The sequence below is a fragment of the Neomonachus schauinslandi genome, chromosome 6 (genome assembly GCF_002201575.2).
Source record: "Neomonachus schauinslandi chromosome 6, ASM220157v2, whole genome shotgun sequence".
Classification (NCBI taxonomy): domain Eukaryota; kingdom Metazoa; phylum Chordata; class Mammalia; order Carnivora; family Phocidae; genus Neomonachus; species Neomonachus schauinslandi.
The window spans coordinates 129,856,557-129,874,630 of NC_058408.1; the positions used below are offsets into that span (position 1 = coordinate 129,856,557).

At 54.1% G+C, this 18,074-nt stretch overlaps 1 protein-coding gene across 2 annotated transcripts in view; it reads right to left on the reverse strand.

Moving 5' to 3' along the window:
• Positions 1-4,342: 4,342 nt before the first annotated feature.
• Positions 4,343-18,074, reverse strand: part of LOC110589503 (inositol 1,4,5-trisphosphate receptor interacting protein) — a 25,044-nt gene continuing 11,312 nt past the window's right edge. Inside the window, exons 1-2 of one of the 2 annotated variants that reach the window (XM_021700017.1) lie at positions 8,129-8,945; positions 4,343-8,050 (exon numbers count right to left, since the gene is read on the reverse strand). In XM_021700017.1, coding sequence (XP_021555692.1) covers positions 7,229-8,050; positions 8,129-8,887 — 1,581 coding nt within the window. In that variant the 5' untranslated portion in view covers positions 8,888-8,945 and the 3' untranslated portion in view covers positions 4,343-7,228. Of the gene's footprint in view, positions 8,946-18,074 lie in introns of those variants that run through there. The other variant, XM_021700018.1, reaches the window with a different exon arrangement.

The window sequence follows — 18,074 nt, forward strand, 5'->3', positions numbered from 1 at the left end:
ATGGGACCATCCATGAAAGGGCTCAGCACCTGCCAGGTAAATGCTCAGTGAGTGGCAGGCAACCCTGTTATCATGGTGAGCCTTCTGCAAAAGATCAAACTTGACCTCTGTGCTCATTCTCCCATCACTTTGTGGGACAAGATGTCCTACATCACACATGGCTTGATTCACAGTTTGGAGCGTTTTCTGATTCCACGAATGTGGGTTTAATCTCAAATAACTTGTGAGCCCTTGGAAGCTGGGACTTTTTTCTCTCTTCTTCCCCTTCCAAGCTCTCCAAGCCTAGCTGATCGCTGAATCCTCAAATCTTGCCACATTGTTGATGATGGTAAAATAAATACCCTTTCCCGTGTTGTGAAGTACTCAGAATCTCGATTCTCTGCCCTCTTGGAGCGCGTTTAAATAGGAGGGGGTCTGAAATGACTGAAGGCTTGCGCAGTGACCAGCTTGAGCACTGCGTGGAATACACAGGTGCCCCAGGGGTATGCTGCTCAGGGAAAGGACAGGGCTCCAGTAAGAACTGTGGAATAATCTGTTTTGTCACTTCCTCCCAAGGATGCAACACTGCAAGAATCTCCTTGCGGACAGCAGGGGTCCCGGCAGGACTGCTTCCTTGTCCTAGCAGACAGCCCCACTCCAGGGTGTGGCTGAAAAGCAAGAGTCAGCTCCCTGGCATCGCGGAGCAGGCTGGAAAGTGCATTTGCAAGCCTGTCGGGCCCAAGACAAAGCAACCGAGGCAGGCTCTGCCATGCAGCGCCCCCAGGGGAGCCTAAGCAGACCCTCTCCTAAAAGCACAAGACTGGGGTTTCTGAATCTAGCATGGCGATCAGTTAGCAGGAGCAGCCTTTGATAAATCTGGGCTTATGCTTCCAAAGCCGGGCAATATTTGAGTTATGCTCAGGGATTTAGAAAGTGTCTCAAAGCGTGTGTGTGTGTGTGTGTGTGTGTATTTGCATGTTTCTGTGCATTTCTGCCATAAGAGGAAGGTGCCAGGATAAATAATTAGAAACCATAGAGATGGTAAGGGCAGGAATCATTTTTAAAATTCCGTCCTAAAGTAAAATGGTAATTGGCCATTCATTTGCTCAAGAGAAAGGCCCTCTTTGGGGACTTTATCTGGGACAATCTGATGGCAGCAGGGGTCGGGTAGGGGACGGACATCCCAGGTGCAGTGGCAGCAAGAGCTGCTTCCGCTGGAAGCCAGAGGAAGAGCTAGCCGGGGGCGCTGCTGCAGCCCTAGCCCAAAACCCAGGCTTCCGGTGCGTGGAGGAAGGAGCCCAAGGTAGAGTCAGAATAGAAAACCTTCTGTTTACAGTTTTGTTGTTGTTGTTGTTTACTGTTTTGAGTTTGTTGTCCAAGCCCTAAGCTAAGTGCTTCCCATGTGACCTTTTTCCTCAATTGTCTCCATGGCTCTATGAAGTGGACAGTTTCATCCCCATTTTATAGAAGAAACTGAGGCAAAACCAAGGCTCATAGAAATTAGGAGACTTGCTGAGCTAGGACATGGCACAGCTGGGATTTGAACACAGAGCCCAAGTTCTCAGCCCCTGTGCCACTTACACGGTCTGGATATCTCAGACTCCTTGGTCTTTGCATGGCTTTGTCATGGGAGACGTTGGCTGTCTAGTGGGCAGTACCTCATACATGGGCCTCCATTTTGAGTGGATGTGTGGCGTTTGGGCAGGGGTCCGTACTTCCTTGTCTCTGCCTGGATCATGAAACATTCAGGTTGAGCTGGTCTTGCTGCTGGAAGTCTGGTTCTGGATGGGTGGAGTTTCAGTAGCTTCCCTGCCTGGTCAGATTATAAAATGTTGCAAGGAGGACACAAATGTGTGGAGAGGGCTTCTAGGAATTGGCCTGGACAAAGCTAGGGATATTGAGAGGGCAGAATGCCACCAACCTCCTGGGCCCTGCGTCTGGCTCTACTTGAGGTCTCTGCGGTCTCTTGGTTGGCCCAGATTCCTGGGGTAGGGGGTATGTATGGGCTGACTCACTGTCCTTGGCTGGTATCTTGGGGCTGATTCAGCACTAGCCATGGTTTTTGGAGGAGACCCAAGACAACTGTCAGCCACTGGAGGTCCAACCACTGTCCCAGGAGACATTTGGTCCAACACAGTCCAGTCTACCCTCCAGAAATAAGTGAACAGTGAGGGCTTGGGGGCTGTGTGAGTCATCTCTGGTCAGGTGGGAAGACAGGCCCAAGGGTGGCTTGTGAGAAGCGGCGGGAAGTGGGTCTTTGCATTGTTTCTATTTTAAATAAAGTTACCTTAAGAGAGACCTAGAAGATCACTGATCAGTGGGTTTTAAAGAAACAGATGCGATCAAATTCTTCCCAACCTCTTACCCCACCCCTGTCCTGCAAATCTCACCTGGCACTTTTAAGACCTACCTTTTCCCAGCAAGAAAAAGAAGAAATGTTTTTGAACATCTCTGAAATTTATGTGGTTACAGCTTGCTGGAATAGAGTTTGTTGTTGAAAGCTTTATTTTCTGGTTTCTTTGTGGGGGCTGCAGAGGAACATCAAAGGAAGAAAAAATGCCACTTACACCAGGAAAGCAGGGGCCCCACATCGTGCCGGAAGAAATAAACCAGCCCCCGGGCCAAAGGAACAGAACACACCCATTTGGGGACAGGAAAACAATCATATCGAGTTGATTTTCTTTGGGGAGGCTCTTCACATTTTCCTGTGTATACGGGAGCTGAAACTCCCAAACCCAAAGCTGATCTGGGAGTTCTCGAATTCCCTCTCGCCACGCAGGCCTTCGAGCCACATCATTTCACTTTCAATTACTCAATGCTCTTTACTGCTCTCTGGCTTATTTTTTGGCCATCAGTTTTGTCTTCCTCATAGACCCACGTCCGTGGGGCAGAGCCTTTGTCTTATACTTCTATTCCCCACGTAGTGCCTGATCCGGGGTAGAACACATGCTGTATTGCTCAGTACTTGGCTTAAAAATGCCTTTTCCTCACTCTGGAATCATGAGGATGGAATAAAATCCAGGCAACAGTTTACTATTATGGTAAGATACATGGTGGTGAATCCATATATACCAAGTTGGTGAGTACATTATCATAGCAATTACCAGAAGGGAGGATCACTTCAAAGACGACTTTATGCACTGAGATGTTCACTGCCATGTTGTTTATAATAGCAAATAAAGTGGAGACACTTAAGTGTCCCTCGGTAGGAGAGGCTGGGTAAATTAGGGTACATCTATCCATACTGGGAGATAGTAAGGAAGCAACTATTTTGAAAAATAGGGTAGAACCAAAAGTTCAAATTGATATCCAAGAAAAGTTAGACGGTATGATGCAATCTGGGTAAAAAGGAAAAGGGATGCATGCACACATGCGATACATACATAGAAAAATTTTGGCAGGATACACAAGAAACTTCCTATCGGTTATGGCTGGGGAATGGATGGAGAAGTAAGGGGTGGATGTGTTTATCTGTTACTTAATTTTTCTGTCAGTGGTTGAATATTTTTATTATGACTGTTTGTTTTTATAAAATTAAAAAAAAAGCAACTAGTTAGAAAAACAAGCTATTTTTGGATGGCAATGAGAAAAGTTAACTCTAAAAGATGCCCTTCCCAGGGTGGGGGTCCAGGGGCAAAGCAGAGGAGGGTGAAGTGGGGTGGGGACAAGTCAAGTGGTTATTGGTGCTCTCTGTTCCCGGTCTGCTGGCCAAACCAAACAACCTTCCATCTCTATCCCATGAGGTGGCGACCGCATGGAGCATGAGGATGTTCTGAATCAGCTTATGGGGTGACTTAAGTTAGAACTTCAGGGACATTCACCGACCCTGCCACAGTCGCCACTGACCCCACCCACCCTGGAAGCTGGCCATAAAGCCCCGCAGCACCCAACACAGCGCTGACCACATAGCCAGGGACTTCACGGTTAGGGGCAAATCAGGTTACTTTCTCACTCACAAATCAGCAACGGCTCACCACTGCTTATTGTATGAAGTTCAAATTTACCTTGGCTCAGCCTTAAAGGCTTTTCTGAGATCAGCCCCAACATTTTCAAACTCATTTGCTAAAACTTCTCAGTATCTATCAGCATACAGATCAGCCCTGCTTGGGTTCAAATTCTGGCTTTGCAACTTATCCTTCTGTGCCTCAGTGTCCTCCTCTGGAAAGTGGGGAGGATGTTAACAGCACCCACATCATAGGGTTGACATGGGAATTAAATGAGTTAATGTACATGAATGCACCCAGAAGGGTGACTGGCATGAAGTAGGTGCTACTCCCCTGTTGCCTAGTCCATCACGCTCCCCTCCCCTCACTCCGCGGTTCTGGCTGGAACACTTTCCCGGCTCAGTCTTACCCATCTTTCAGAAGCTCTATCAGGCAGTGCCTAATTCCTAATCCCCCCAGGTAGCGGAGGTTCTTGGGCCTTCAGAATCACCTGGGGAACTTGGCAAAATGCAGATTCCTGGGCTGGACTCCTAGCGACTCCACTGAAGTCTGCAGTGTGGCCCAGAAACCCGCACCCGGGTGACACGGGACCACCACCGGAGAAGCAGGCTCTAAAGGGGCTCCTCCTTCGGACCAGCCAGCAGTATGTTCCCCTCTTTCTCGTGGCCCTTCCCAACCTAATCGACATCCTGGCCTCGGGCCGACCATCCTTCTTTCAGTGCTGTCAAGACCAAGACGTGCGGCAAAATGTAGTTCTGGAGCATCTTACCCAACCAGCGAGCAGATGCCCGGTGGGGTCAAGCCTGCTTGGGAAAGGAGAGAGCTTCCTCAGAGAAAGAGGCCTGGCTGTCCTTAGTGGAAAGGCCTGTCAAATGCCCTGATGGACTAAACCCTCCATTGAAAAGACAATCTCTTTCCTCAAAACCCAAAAGCTTCGTGCTCCTCGTAGCTCCCACACTTGTCTGCACATCGAGCTCGGGGAAAGAAGGTCTTGGGCTGACATCCCCCATGTTCCCCTTCTGGAACTCTGTAGGCTGCTTCAAAGATGGGCTAGAAAGACTCTATTTTGTAATTTTTCTAAAAAGTTTCCTGAAAGCATAAGAATCAAAAGGGAGTGAAAGCTTCCGCTGGTCAACAGGAAACCCCCCCTGCTCCCCAACTCGGCCCAGGGAACCTCACAGACTTCCTGAAGGTAAAACAAACACTGTGACCAGTTTCTACTCCTTGCAAGAATTTAATTCTTCCTTTCATATAAATAAGGCAGCATGAAACACCGAGAGCTCGGCTATTTTCTGCTTCAGAAGCAGCTTTGGTGCATAGAAGATCCCCACTGCCCCGCTGAGTTGTCTTCTCTGGATAAACAAGAGGCCAGAAGGTCATTTTTCAGTGAACTTCTCCCTGGAAGCCAAGGGGAGGCTGAGGGAGGTTCAGGCTTGGTCTTGGCTTCTGGAGCCTGGTTCCCAGCTGTGGGGTCTCCTCCAAGCACAAGCTAAGGATGGGGTGCGGGGGGAAGGCAAGGCATGGGCAATAATAAATATGGAAATTCACCCCGATTCTGGAAACAAATCACAACTGAATGGGGGCTTGGGGCTACTGCTGGGGGCCATGTGGGCATGACCACCCTTCCAGGCCCCACGCTGCCCGCTCCAGCACTGGGGAGACCAGACCCAGGTCTGCGTGGTCCGACTCCAGCTTACATGGACGGGTTCCTACAGGCCTCAGTGCCCCATCACAGCCGAGCCTCCTGCCGCAAGCGAACCCTGCCAGGCAAACCATCCATCTTCTGGAACCACTGGGGCCAGGTGAGAGCACCCCTGGGTGAGGGACAGAATCCTCCGCAGCTTGTGGTGAGCCCGACACCCCCACAGAATGGGGTCTGCTGTTCGGCAGGCCTGGCCAGCTTAAACCCTGGAGGGGAACTCAGGTGCTGGTTCAGGTGCGCTCCTTCTTGCCTCCCCCTTGGCTTGCTGCAAGGGTTACTGAGGCACCACCATGGGATAAACTCCCAAAGGGCCAGCGAAGCCAGAAGTGGAGGAGGAGTGGCTTCCCAACCCCCAACCCAGGCCTGGAGACGGGCCAGCTCCCACCGCAGGCTCTGGCGCCTGCCCCGTGACCACAGCCCCCAGCAGTGCTGGGGTGACCTCTCTGGGGCCTGGGGGCTGGGTCGGCAGTTATCCCTGCGTGTTTCCAGTTGGCCAAGTCTCTTCGGGTCTTGGTCATCTGGTGTGGCTGGCAAAGCCCATCCAGAAAGGGGGGTTCTGTGCCGTGAGGGCGCCCCACTGCAGTGAATGGATCTTGGGGCCAACGGATGGAGCTGGGTCTCCTCTTGCCTCCAGGCATGCTTGGTTCTAGGACTGCGACCCTGCTGAGGAAAACTCAGGGCTGTGGCATCCCTCCCTCCCTCCCTCCTCAGCTCTGCCATCTTCTCTGAACTGCGCATCAGCGCCCTGGGGACAGGTTCTACCCTTTGCCCCAGTCACCCTGTGTCTCTTGCAGCTTCCACCTCCGGTATCCGCCCTCCCCCACCACACGGATGGTCAGAGACCGGCTGTGGAGCTTGTCCCCAGCACGGTATATAGGTACCTATGGGGCTCAGGGCACAGCACACTGGGGTAAGGGGTGGGAAAGGGGGTGCACCGTGAGTGAGACACGGAGCTGAAAAAGTGGCTGACTGAAACTTCCCTTTGCCACCAAGTACCCACTTCTGTGCAACAGACATTGGCCTCTTGGGGCCTTGAATCTCTTCTAGGTCTTTTCTACAAATAGTTTGAAAGGACCCCTAATGTGCAGGCTGTGGATGGAAGGTTGCAAATTCCCACAAGTGTCCCTGTTGGTGCCTTGGCCGCGGATGCCTGGGGCCAAGGATTACTGGAAACAGGCTGCAGGGTCTTAACATGCATCCCCGTCAGCATTCCTGCAGATCCTCTGTTGATATTTAAGTAAAGCCTGGACCTGGGATGTAAAAATTACACCCGCATCAATGTTTGCGTTGTCTTTAGCTCAGCGTCCAGAGAGGATTTTGTCATCATCTTGGCCATTTGTGGTGATCCAAAAGTAAGCTGCAAAGGATCAACCAAACCCAGACAATAACCTCACCAGTAGGACCCCAGTGGTGTAAAAGCAAACCAGCTTTTCCAGCTTGGAATTCTGTTTCCTCCGCGGGCCACAGGGCCTGGCTTCCCTGGTGGGCTGAGCCTGGGCACCGCACAGCACCCGCCGCTCTCCCGGGCCGGGGCCTGCAGATGCCCCCAGAGGCGTGGACATGTGGGATGCCCCGCGTCCTGGCCCCCTGGGTCCTGGACGCTCTACAAGACAACAGCTTTGTGGGGCGGGCTGGCCTGGTCTGAGGGGATATGCAGGGAATACTCGCGAATGAGCACCGGGGCGTTCTTGAGCATCTCGTAGAAGGAGTCCACTGTCTTCCGGTAGAGACTTCGCTGCAGGACGAAGGGTCGGAAGAGGTTGAGAGGCTCAGCCCTGCGCACGGCCTCAGGGAGTCCCATGCCCTCGGGCACCTTGCGGTTGCCGATGAAGAAGTGAGGGAGTTTCTTCTCCAGCAGGCTCTTCTCCAGGAAGCGGAGCAACTCGCGCAGCCGGGCATCCAGCTGCCCCGCCTGCCAGTCGGCCGGCCGCCGGGACAGCAGGAGGTGCAGCAGGGCGGTCTTCACGTGGTAGTTGCCCAGGCCGCTGGGGCCGGTCAGGCGGCTCTGCTTGCACAGCAGGAAGGAGGCGATCTGCAAGCAGCTGAGGTGACAGGCCCCGTCGGGCAGTGCCTTCGAGGTCATCCGGAGGAAGTGTCGCTCGTAGACGGCAAAGGACAGGAGCCAGTCGGTGCTGGAGGCCGGGGTCTCCCCACAGGGCTCCCTGGGCAGGTGGGACACAAAGTACAGGTCCGAGTCGTCACACTGGATCACGGGAATCAGGTTGAAGGGCATGAACTTCCCCGAGCGGAACTTGATCTTGAGGGAGCCCGGGGAGTCCAGCTGACCGAAGGCCAGGTCAAACTCGTATTTGTGGGCTATGCGGTGCCAGGCTCTGGTGAGGGCCGTCTGGAACCACTTCATGACCCGCGCCGTGTCCAGGTATGGGGGGTCTCCGGCGCACAGCAGGGCCTCCAGCCCGCGGCCGGGCCGCGCGGCGCTGTGGCTGCCGTGGAGGAGACACAGCATGTCCTCCCCCAGCGTGCTCTTGCCGCACACACAGCCCGGCACGTCCTCGTCGGCCCGGACCACCCTGACCTGGCCGTAGCCCTGGCGGTCCAAGGGCACGGAGCGGCGGGAGCAGCAGAGCTCCGGGCGGAAGTGGTAGGGCTCGGGGGGCACGAAGGGCACAAAGAGGTCGCACAGTAGCGGCCTGTCCACCTGCCAGTTCTCATACATGCTGTCCACGCCAATGAAGTCCTCCACCTCCAAGTCCGCGTCCCGGCTGCAGAGGCTCCTCAGGGCCTCCAGCAAGTCATCCACGAAGCCTTCCACGAGCTCCCGGGTGCGGGCCGCGTCGGCCGTGGCGCCCCGGATGCAGCGCTCGTAGAAGTGCTGGAGCGTCGCCTTGTTGGGCAGGGTGAGGCCCCGGAGCGGGGCGCCCTCCAGGCCGGGCAGCTCGTCCTCTTCCCCGCCCAGGCAGTCCGCGGAAGGCCCATCCTGGTGGTCCTGACGCCACACCTCGATCACCAGGAAGAGGATCATGCAGAGGGTGCTCCACAGGTCCCAGGCCGTGCGGGTCTCGTTCTGCTGCTGGCCTTCGTCGGCCACCTGCTCCAGGGCCTCCCTCTCGGCCGCCAGCCGGGCCACCTCCTCCTCCAGGCGGAGCTGCTCCAGCTGCATCTTCTCCTGGTGCGCCTGCATCTTGCGGATGATCTCCTCCTCGCTCTCGGGGACCGTGGCGTTCTCCCGCGGGAACAGCAGCGGGTGGTTGATGATGGCTGTCACCACCACCAGACACACCCGGAAGAGCCCCAGAGCCATGGCTGGAACGTGCCTGCCATACAGAGAGACAGATCAAGGGTCACACCCAGCTGCCCTCCAGGCCACTTCCTCCCCGGACCCTCTCACCGACCTCTGTCCCACAGAGCTGAAGAAGGTCTCACTGTCTCCCGCCCAGCCCACAGTCTCCCCCCAGCCCGTGCCTCCGTGGAGCCCTGGAAGAAAGAACCACAAAGTCCCTGCACCCAGCAATCCTTGGCTGAGCAACTCGTGGAGGCTGTCCTGTTTCTGTCTGCCCAGGCTTTCCTCCTTCTGGAAGCAGCAACCCACTTTCCCCAGGAGCCAACCCTTTTCTGGCCCCCTTCCTATGGCTTGGGTGGGGATAACTCCACCCCCAGCTCCAGCGGTGAACATATAACCCGGGGCCCAAGCTAGTCCACACCCCCACCCCCACACTGTGGATTCAGTGAGGAGCACAGGACCTCCCTCCGGCCAAGGGGAAGGACACAGAGGTGGGATTTGCTGGGGCCGATGGTGAGAAAGACTAGGTTTGCCAGGGAACAGAATCGCAGCTGCGGGGGGGCTCTCTAGACCTCAAAGTGGGGGTCTGCTTGAGAAAGATGCCAACGTAGACAAAAGCAGATTCCCTGGACCCAGCTATGCCTGAAGCCATTGCCTCTGGACTTTTAAAGTCATACAAGTCAATAATATCTTCACTTTAAGTCGGTTTGTGTTGTTTTCCTATATACTTCAACCCACCTCTCCCCAGCGAATGCCTTGTGGCCAATGTGACTTTCCTCAAGGCAGTTAAGCCTAGTGGTTAAGAACAAGAAGGCTGAGTTCCAAGGCCAGCCCTATCATTGATTAGCTGTGTGCCCTTGAGCATGTTAACACACCTCTCGAAGACGCAGTTTCCTTACTGGACGAGAGGAAGGCCATAGGACCCACAGGGTCACAGTACCGAGGGATGCGGCGACCCATGCAGATGGTGTACATGGCATGGTGGATGGTGCTGAGCATAGATTCACTGAACAGCAAGTGTTTTTTTTTTTTTTTAATTTTTTTATTCTTATGTTAATCCCCATACATTACATCATTAGTTTTAGATGAAGTGTTCCATGATTCATTGTTTGTGCATAACACCCAGTGCTCCATGCAGAATGTGCCCTCCTCAATACCCACCACCAGGCTAACCCATCCTCCCACCCCCCTCCCCTCTAGAACCCTCAGTTTGTTTTTCAGAGTCCATCGTCTCTCATGGTTCGTCTCCCCCTCTGATTTCCCCTGCTTCATTCCTCCCCTCCTGCTACCTTCTTCTTCTTCTTTTTTTTTTTCTTAACATATATTGCATTATTTGTTTCAGAGGTACAGATCTGAGATTCAACAGTCTTGCACAATTCACAGCGCTTACCAGAGCACATACCCTCCCCAGTGTCTATTACCCAGTCACCCCCTCCCTCCCACCCCACCCCCCACTCCAGCAACCCTCAGTTTGTTTCCTGAGATTAAGAATTCCTCATATCAGTGAGGTCATATGATACATGTCTTTCTCTGTTTGACTTATTTCGCTCAACATAATACCCTCCAGTTCCATCCACGTTGTTGCAAATGGCAAGATTTCATTCCTTTTGATGGCTGCATAATATTCCATTGTATATATATACTACATCTTCTTTATCCATTCATCTGTCGATGGACATCTTGGCTCTTTCCACAGTTTGGCTATTGTGGACATTGCTGCTATAAACATCGGGGTGCACGTACCCTTTCGGATCCCTACTTTTATATCTTTGGGGTAAATACCCAGTAGTGCAATTGCTGGATCATATGGTAGCTCTATTTTCAACTTTTTGAGGAACCTCCATACTGTTTTCCAGAGTGACAGCAAGTGTTTTTGAAGCAGTTTTGGGCCCCTGTGTTCTTCTACTGCAAACCTCCTTCTGATCTGTAAGACCTCAGCCCAAATTCAGACCCTGACCTCCTGGCCTTCTCCTGGGTCTCTCCCTAGGGCAATCTTGGAGACAACCAGAGTGACTGAGTCATTGGATTTCCTCTCCTGAGTCGTCTAAACTTTAAATCTGACTTCTTAATTGTGAAGGGAGACACTCCATTCCTCTAGGACAAATGGATTTTTTAGATCTCAAGTGATTTTTAGGGAAGGGCTAACCCCTTACAATTCTGGGAGTTAAGATACACAGAACCTCGGCCCCACCCCAGACCTAGTGAACCATAATCTGCATTTTAATACCATCCACATTAAAGTCTGAGAGGCGCAGTCTTACAGGGTAAGCCTTACATTATACCCTCACCTCTCCCAGGCAGGAACCTTGGGGACTAACAACAGTCGTTTCCCATGCTTGCCCCGCCCCCTTTCTGCCTGGGACTTCTAGAGGAGAGCAAATGGCCAAATGACGTTGTTGGACAACAGAGAACACAGAGGGCCCCCTGGCCCCCTGTATGCCAACGCATGCTGACAGGAGCTTCTCCACTTTGCTTGAGCCCCATTCCCTATCCTTGAATTTGCACCCTTCAAACCACTTATTCTGGTTCTTACCCTAACGGTGCCAAGGAACAGGGACGTGGCATCAGGTAAAGACACGTCTGCAGGTTCTAGCCAGCAGGGCCAGGACGTACGTGACCTGAGTTGCCACACGTGGGTAAAGCCTGCTGCTCAGATGTGATTTCATCCCATACACAGCTGGACACGCAAGCAGGAACCGAAAGCGGGGTCCGCTGGCAGCCGAGTTCAGCGCGCACACACATCAGGCCTCAGAGGTGAACTTGAGGAGGAGACGGAGGCCAGGAGAAAGTGCAGGAAGTCAGGCCGGAAGGGGTGTGGGTGAAGAAGAAGTCCGGGGGGGGAAGCTAGCCAGCTTTTCTTCCCCAAGTCAAGGAGCGGCGGGTCAGCCCTGGTTTCCACGCGACGGAAACCTCAATGGAAAGTTTTGCCAGGGTAGTCCGAGGCAAAGCCGTGAGACTGGCTTCTTGATGTGGATCAGGGTTTTAAGATCAAGGCGTGCAGTGCTAAGAAGCACAGCACCAGGCAGCAACCAGCTGGAAGAGAATTCGGAGGTTCTGAAGCCCTTGAAGGCCCCTGTACTATGGGCAGCCCCCTTTGGGCCCAGTAGAGCCCGACAGGTCAGTATAGTCCTGGGCAGCTCATGACCAGTCTCCATGCCAACTCGGGGTAGGATGCCAGCAAGTGGGGAGTGATGCCATCGTCAAGCCTTACGACCGGGAAGTCTTCCTCCTCTCTCCCCAACAGCTTCCACGGGGCTACCTGTGGGCATCCTCATGCCTTGTTCAAGGACTGTAACAGCCTCCTAACAGCCTCCTTGTACTGGGACAGGCAACATTCAAAGCTCCAAACCAACTGGAGCCATCGACTCTGTACGCAAGGGGTTAAGAGGATGGATTCTGGAGTAGACAAGATAGGGCTAGAAGCCAACGTGGGCACGTACTAGCTATGTGTCCTTGGACAAATCACTCAACTTCTTAAACCTTAAGTCTCTTCATCTGTGAAATGGGCATAATCATACCTGATGTTGTAAAGCTTGAACGAGATCATGCATATAAAGTCCTTAGCAAAATGCCTGCCCCCAAGTGCGATTTCTCATGAAAGGGTATCTGTGATGGGATGGGGGAAATGCAGTGACCCTGCCCATAGGGGTTCTTGAGGGGCGACACAGATGCCCCTACAAGGTACTCTGGCAGGATGCAAGCAGCCCACAATAACACTGACAGGAGTAGGGTTACAAGACTCACGGGAGCACGAGGGAGATGGGCTGACAAAGTGGGAGGAGCCTGGGCTCTAGAAGCAGACAGGCCTGGGTTTGAACGTGACTCTGCTCCTTGCCAAGGGGTATAGCTTCTCCAGGGCTCCACAGCTTTCCCTCTGAGATGGAGCTAACAGCAGACCCTCCTTCCTAGAAGCCTGAGTTACGGGACATAATCCATTTCAGGTGCTTGGCACAGTGCCTAGCACAGAATAGATGCCCTTCAATATTCGCTCCTTCCCTCTAGGCCTCCACAGCCCTCTGTTTTCTCACCTGCTAAGCACACCAGCCCTGCCAAGTCCTAGGGGTGCGGAGGAAAGCATGCTCCAAAGTGCTTTGAAAGCACAAAATGCTCCTAGCATAGCTGTCCCTTGGCATGCCATTCTGCCCACCCTGCCCCCCAGCAAACGGGAGAAGCCTTTGGAGCCTTGGATCCTCCTGGAGGTGGAGTTCTGACTCACTCCTTACTTAAACCATCAACTCGCTCCCAGGGATCAGATGAGGTCCCAGTTGCCTTTTTGCTCCTTTTAACGTCTGGACAAACCGGCTCTGCCTATGGCAACCTAAGGGATGGGGAACGGACTGTGGCTGCTCAGTGCTCACTAGAGGGGGCCAAGTTGGAACCTCTACTTCCTCTGCCCAAACCAAGCCACAGGGAATACTGCCCAGGAGGCCACGGGGCCAGAACAATGAGAAGGAACCAGAGTGGTGTGACTTTTACTGGAGACCACAGGGACAGACAGGTATCTGGGAGGCTCTCCCCAAACCATGGAATACACATGCATGTACACACACGCGCACACACACACACACAACCCCTTCCCAAAGGGCCCCTTTTCCCAACTTCAAAATTGTCCACTTCTGCCCTGGGCCAAGGCTCTTACCCCTATGAGGCTGCCCCAATACATGGCCCGAGACATCCAGATGGGTTGGGCGTAAAAATTAACTTGGGTCACTCTGAGGGCTTTTGTCTGTCTGCTTGCCAGGAAGCTGGCAGGAAACTTGCTGAGTTCCTCTCCACCCCCGGCCCCTGCCCACAGAGTGTGGTGGCCTATGCAGGTCACAGCTAAACTTAGCCTGGCAAAGAGCCAGGGTCACGAGGCAGCAGGGGCTGGGGCAGAGGGCTTCAGGTGGTCGGCCTAGACCAATGGTTTCCTCAGACCCTTATTCTGTGCAGAAGCCTCAGACTCTGGGGGAGAAACCCTAGATGGCCTCTCTGTTCCCTGGGGTCTGTCACTCCTGCATCCCCCAGAGCCCCCCCCAGCACCCCAATCAGAGCTTGATCCAATGAATGCCACTAAGAGTTGTCTAATAGAGATATGCTTCCATTTATCAAGCCCTCACTAGGAGTGCTGGGTGCACAGTGACACCCTATAACCTAACTGGTGTTATCCCTGTTTTACAGATGGGTTAACCAAGCATGAGACAAAAAGCAATTTTCTAGCCACACGACTAGAAAAGGCACAGCTGGGTTGAGATACAGCCTGTCCTTTCTGCTTCCACCTGGAAAGCTCAAGTTCTTTCCACCCTGCCATGTTTACAGAGCACCTACTATGCACAAGGAACATGCTGGAACATGCTGGATGCTGCAGGACTCACAGGTGCAATCCCAGGGCTGGGGCCCAGCACCTATGTTGTAACGAGCCCTTCAGGTGGTTCCAGCACCCACTCACGTCTGGCAACCAGCCCTGCCCAAGCCAGGCAGGCCTCCAGGGAGGAGGGGGGTGTGGTTCCCGCAGTGTCCCTGCAGCCCCATCCTGCAGCTCGTGGGGGCTTTGCCCCACACCCAGCTTGTCAGATGCAATTAGCTCTGCTAATTATAACAGCAAGAGTGGCCCCGGCCCTGGCGTCATCCTGGAGCTGAAAGGAGCGGCTGAGGTGCTTTCCTTATAAATTTAGAATAAAGGAGGTGGGTTGATGGCAGGGGAAGCTACTTGCAGCCCAGGCCCCAGGGGGGTTCCTTGGGTCCCTTTCCCACTGCTTAGGCTCTGCACCCTCTGAGGAAGAAGGGGCCAAAGGAAATGGAGCTGTCAGTAAGTTTGGGCTGCACCCCTCCTGTGTGCCCGGTCTCGTGCTGGAGTTTCCCAGGCCCACCTGGCGAGGTACATGGCTGTTTGGGGGCAATAAAGCCACACATTTAAGGAAGTCAGAATTTAGTGTTGCACTCATCTAAGGCCCATTTTACAGATGAAACTAAAGAGACCTAAAGAGGAGACTTGCCTGAGCAGGAGGGTGGGGTCAAAGTGGTCCAGGCAGGCATGCCCTCCCAGGGATTCCTGGACGGACAGACAGCAGAGAAGGGGTGGCGGGCGTTCGTGTTCCCATGAACAGCCAGAATGTACAAAGCTAAGTACTTGCCGTGTATTCTGTCGTTCGATTCTCAGAGCATGAGTTAGGTACTCGCAACATCCTACCTTGTGAAGAGACTGATAGTCAGAAAGGTCTACTGTGTGGCTTCTAAGGCTCCCTGTCTGCAGTGAGCTGTCCCCTTCCCTCTGTACTCCCTCCACCCACCCAGGGGATGAGTGAGCCCTGCCACCTCCCAGGCATCATGGCCAGGGGCGACCACCCAGATCGTCCGGGTTGGCTGTGCCCCGAGGAAACAGGACTGTAAGAAAGGATAGGTTGAATGCAGAGCTCGAGTTTGACCCTGAGTCTTGGGGTGGAGTTTGGGCCCCATGAGCAAGCTGTCTGTCTGCAGCCCTGGTGAGGCTCTCCTCCTGCGGTCTGGCCTGTCTGACCCCGATCCCATGCCTCTTTCTAGCGGAGCACACGCTGCACGCTGGCGTCAGCTTCCCCGCCCAGCCCAGGGGCACCTTCATTCAGGACCAGCTCCGGGAGCCTGACCCTCGGTGCAGGCCTCCCTTGCCCTTCTCGGAACTCTTGCAGGTCAGGCCACCTTGCTGCTCTTCCCTTGTGTCATTTCGCCCACAAGTCCCTGCCTTCCTAGCTACAGTTCCAGCAAGTTCCAAAAGCTGAATGTCTTCCTGTCTCCTCCCGGGCACCAGGCTGCCCAATATCTCAGTGAGAGCTGACTTCTCATGTGTTAGGGAAGAGATGGTCGCTGTGGGAGTCACATGTCTCCACAGGCTCCTTCCTCTTCACCTAACTCAGGGCCTGGGGTGGGTGGGTGGGGTGTAAACAGACTCAGCATAGATGGCTCTCACCCTTCCAGGACGGAAGTCCCCTGCAGGAGAGGAGAAAGGCCTTGCAGACTGGCCCACGCCCCAGCAAGGCCATCTCTTGCTGAGGTTCCTTTTTGTGTGCACCCCCAATGGGGGTAGGGCCAGGGGAGGGGCTGAGCAGCACTGGGGAGGGGCTGGGTCCTGTGGCCTCAAGCCTGGGTAGGAGAGGGAGGGCAGGCAAAGAAAGGAAGTGAGGAAAGAGGAAGGAAGAGACCAACAAAGCGTAATTGAGAAATGGGTTGAAGGGTGAGGTGCTGGGCCCCCAGTGTCTCTTCTTCTCCGTGTCCTTACAGCCACCCCCAACACCTTCCACCCCACCCCTCCCCCCCCAGCAGAACATCTGTCTTGGCCTCCAGCCAGGCTCACCTTCCTCCAACCTGCCACTTTCATGGCCACTGGGCTCCTTCCCTTCCCTCCTTTCAGTCACCTTCCTAAAGGCAAGGGTTGTAAGACCAAATGTGGGGGAGAGGGATGGGGGCAGGGCCCTGTAGTAAATGGGCAAGGCTGCGGATGCTAGGGATCCAAGTGATGGGCACGGGGTCAACTGGTCCCACATGCTTTGTCTAAAAGGGAGAGCCACCACATCGCATGTGCTGTGTGCCGAGAATGACATGATCTTTTTTTTTTTCCCAAGAGAAGCCAGAAATCTGGATTTTATCAACATCCCTCAATTTTACAATGTTGGGTGCTATTTCAAAAATTCTTTGAATTAGCCAAATTGGAAGCCAAATAAAATATGTCAGTGGGCCACCTAAAGCCTGTGGGCCCTGGTCTCCAGCCCCCTCTACGTGCCTCCTTTCTCCTGTCCACTGGCACTCCCCATCCCCTAGGAAGCATCCTCAAGGCTGCCCTTGACCCTGGGACTCTCCTCACCCTTCCCCCTCAGCAATTCCACCTCCTACTATTTCCTCTGTGAACAGGATTCCCTGAAATAGCCCCCCTGTCTCGACCCTTCTCCCTAAACCCAGTCCTGACTGTATTCCAGTGTCTCCCAGTCATCCCAGCAGCCACCCCCAGAATAATCATAACCGGCATTTATGAGGGCTGGCCATGGGCCAGGCCTGTGCTAGGGATTTACATAAAGGCCTTCTCCACAGCCTCTCCAGGGACTAGAAGAGAACAGAGACTCTGCAGCCTACTGGGTATGCACTCAGGAGCACTTGGTGTTACTGTCTAAGGTCTGTGGTCCCCAGGACTGGAGAACCAGACCCCCACCACCCCTCCCTAACCCAGGGGGGATCCCACACTGGGCTCAGAAGAAGCAGGGGCCAAGACTGGACGCTGGTCGGGGTGAGGGAGAGAGCAGAGAGGAGAGACAATCCCCCACCCCACCCCGCCCGCCATGCCCAGTGGAGGAGAGCCCATGGCAAAGTCTATGCTGTGAAGGGAGTGGTCTTCTCGTCAAGGTGAGCTCTGCTGTCATGGCCCCGTGGCCACGATGGCCAGACGCACAGAGGGTGGCCAGTCACACTGGTCAAAGCACTAAGTTTCCTCAAGGCCCGCTTTCAGAAGGGGAGGGGTTTCCAAAAGTCACCAGGATGCCAACCCCATCCTCTGGTCTGGGGTCATGCAGCTGGTCAGCCCAAGTGCAGGAAAGACAGGGGCCTGGACTCCGCTGATGTGGGTGGGAGAGCCCACATCCTTCCTGGTCCTGCTCTTCCATCAGCAGCTCACACACATCCCTTGGCAAGCAACAGGTGGAGAAGGCAGGGAAGCCATCAATCTCCCAGGAAGGACAGGGTGTCCTTCCGTCCAGCCATGCTGCCTAATGTCCCCACAGCACGTCATGGGAAATCACAGTGTCCTGGGACAGACAGACTGAGGCCTGGCGTCTCAGACGCTAAGGCATGGCAGGCAGGTTTGCAGGCCCCAGAGACAGGAAGGGGCTCCCCTGGCAGCCTTTTGTCCTGGTCCACATCCAGCTTTCTCTCACCTATTCTCCCCCAGGCCACCCTGAATCCAACAGTTGCTACAGTGGGTTGAACGGTAACCCTTAAAAAGATAAGTCCACATGCTAACACCCAGACCCTGTGAATGTGACTTTACTTGGAAGGAAGCGTCTTTACAGATGTAATTAAATTAAGGACCTTGAGATGAGCTCAGCCTGCATTACCTGGGTGGGCCCTAAATCCAGTGACAAGTGTCTTTATAAAGAGACAGAAAAGGAGCAAACAGACAGAGAGGAGAAGGTGACAGAAGCTGGGGGCAGAGGCTGAAGCGAAGCTGCCCCGCCCTGGCCCGGAAGGCCTGGAGCGCCGCCCCCCCCCC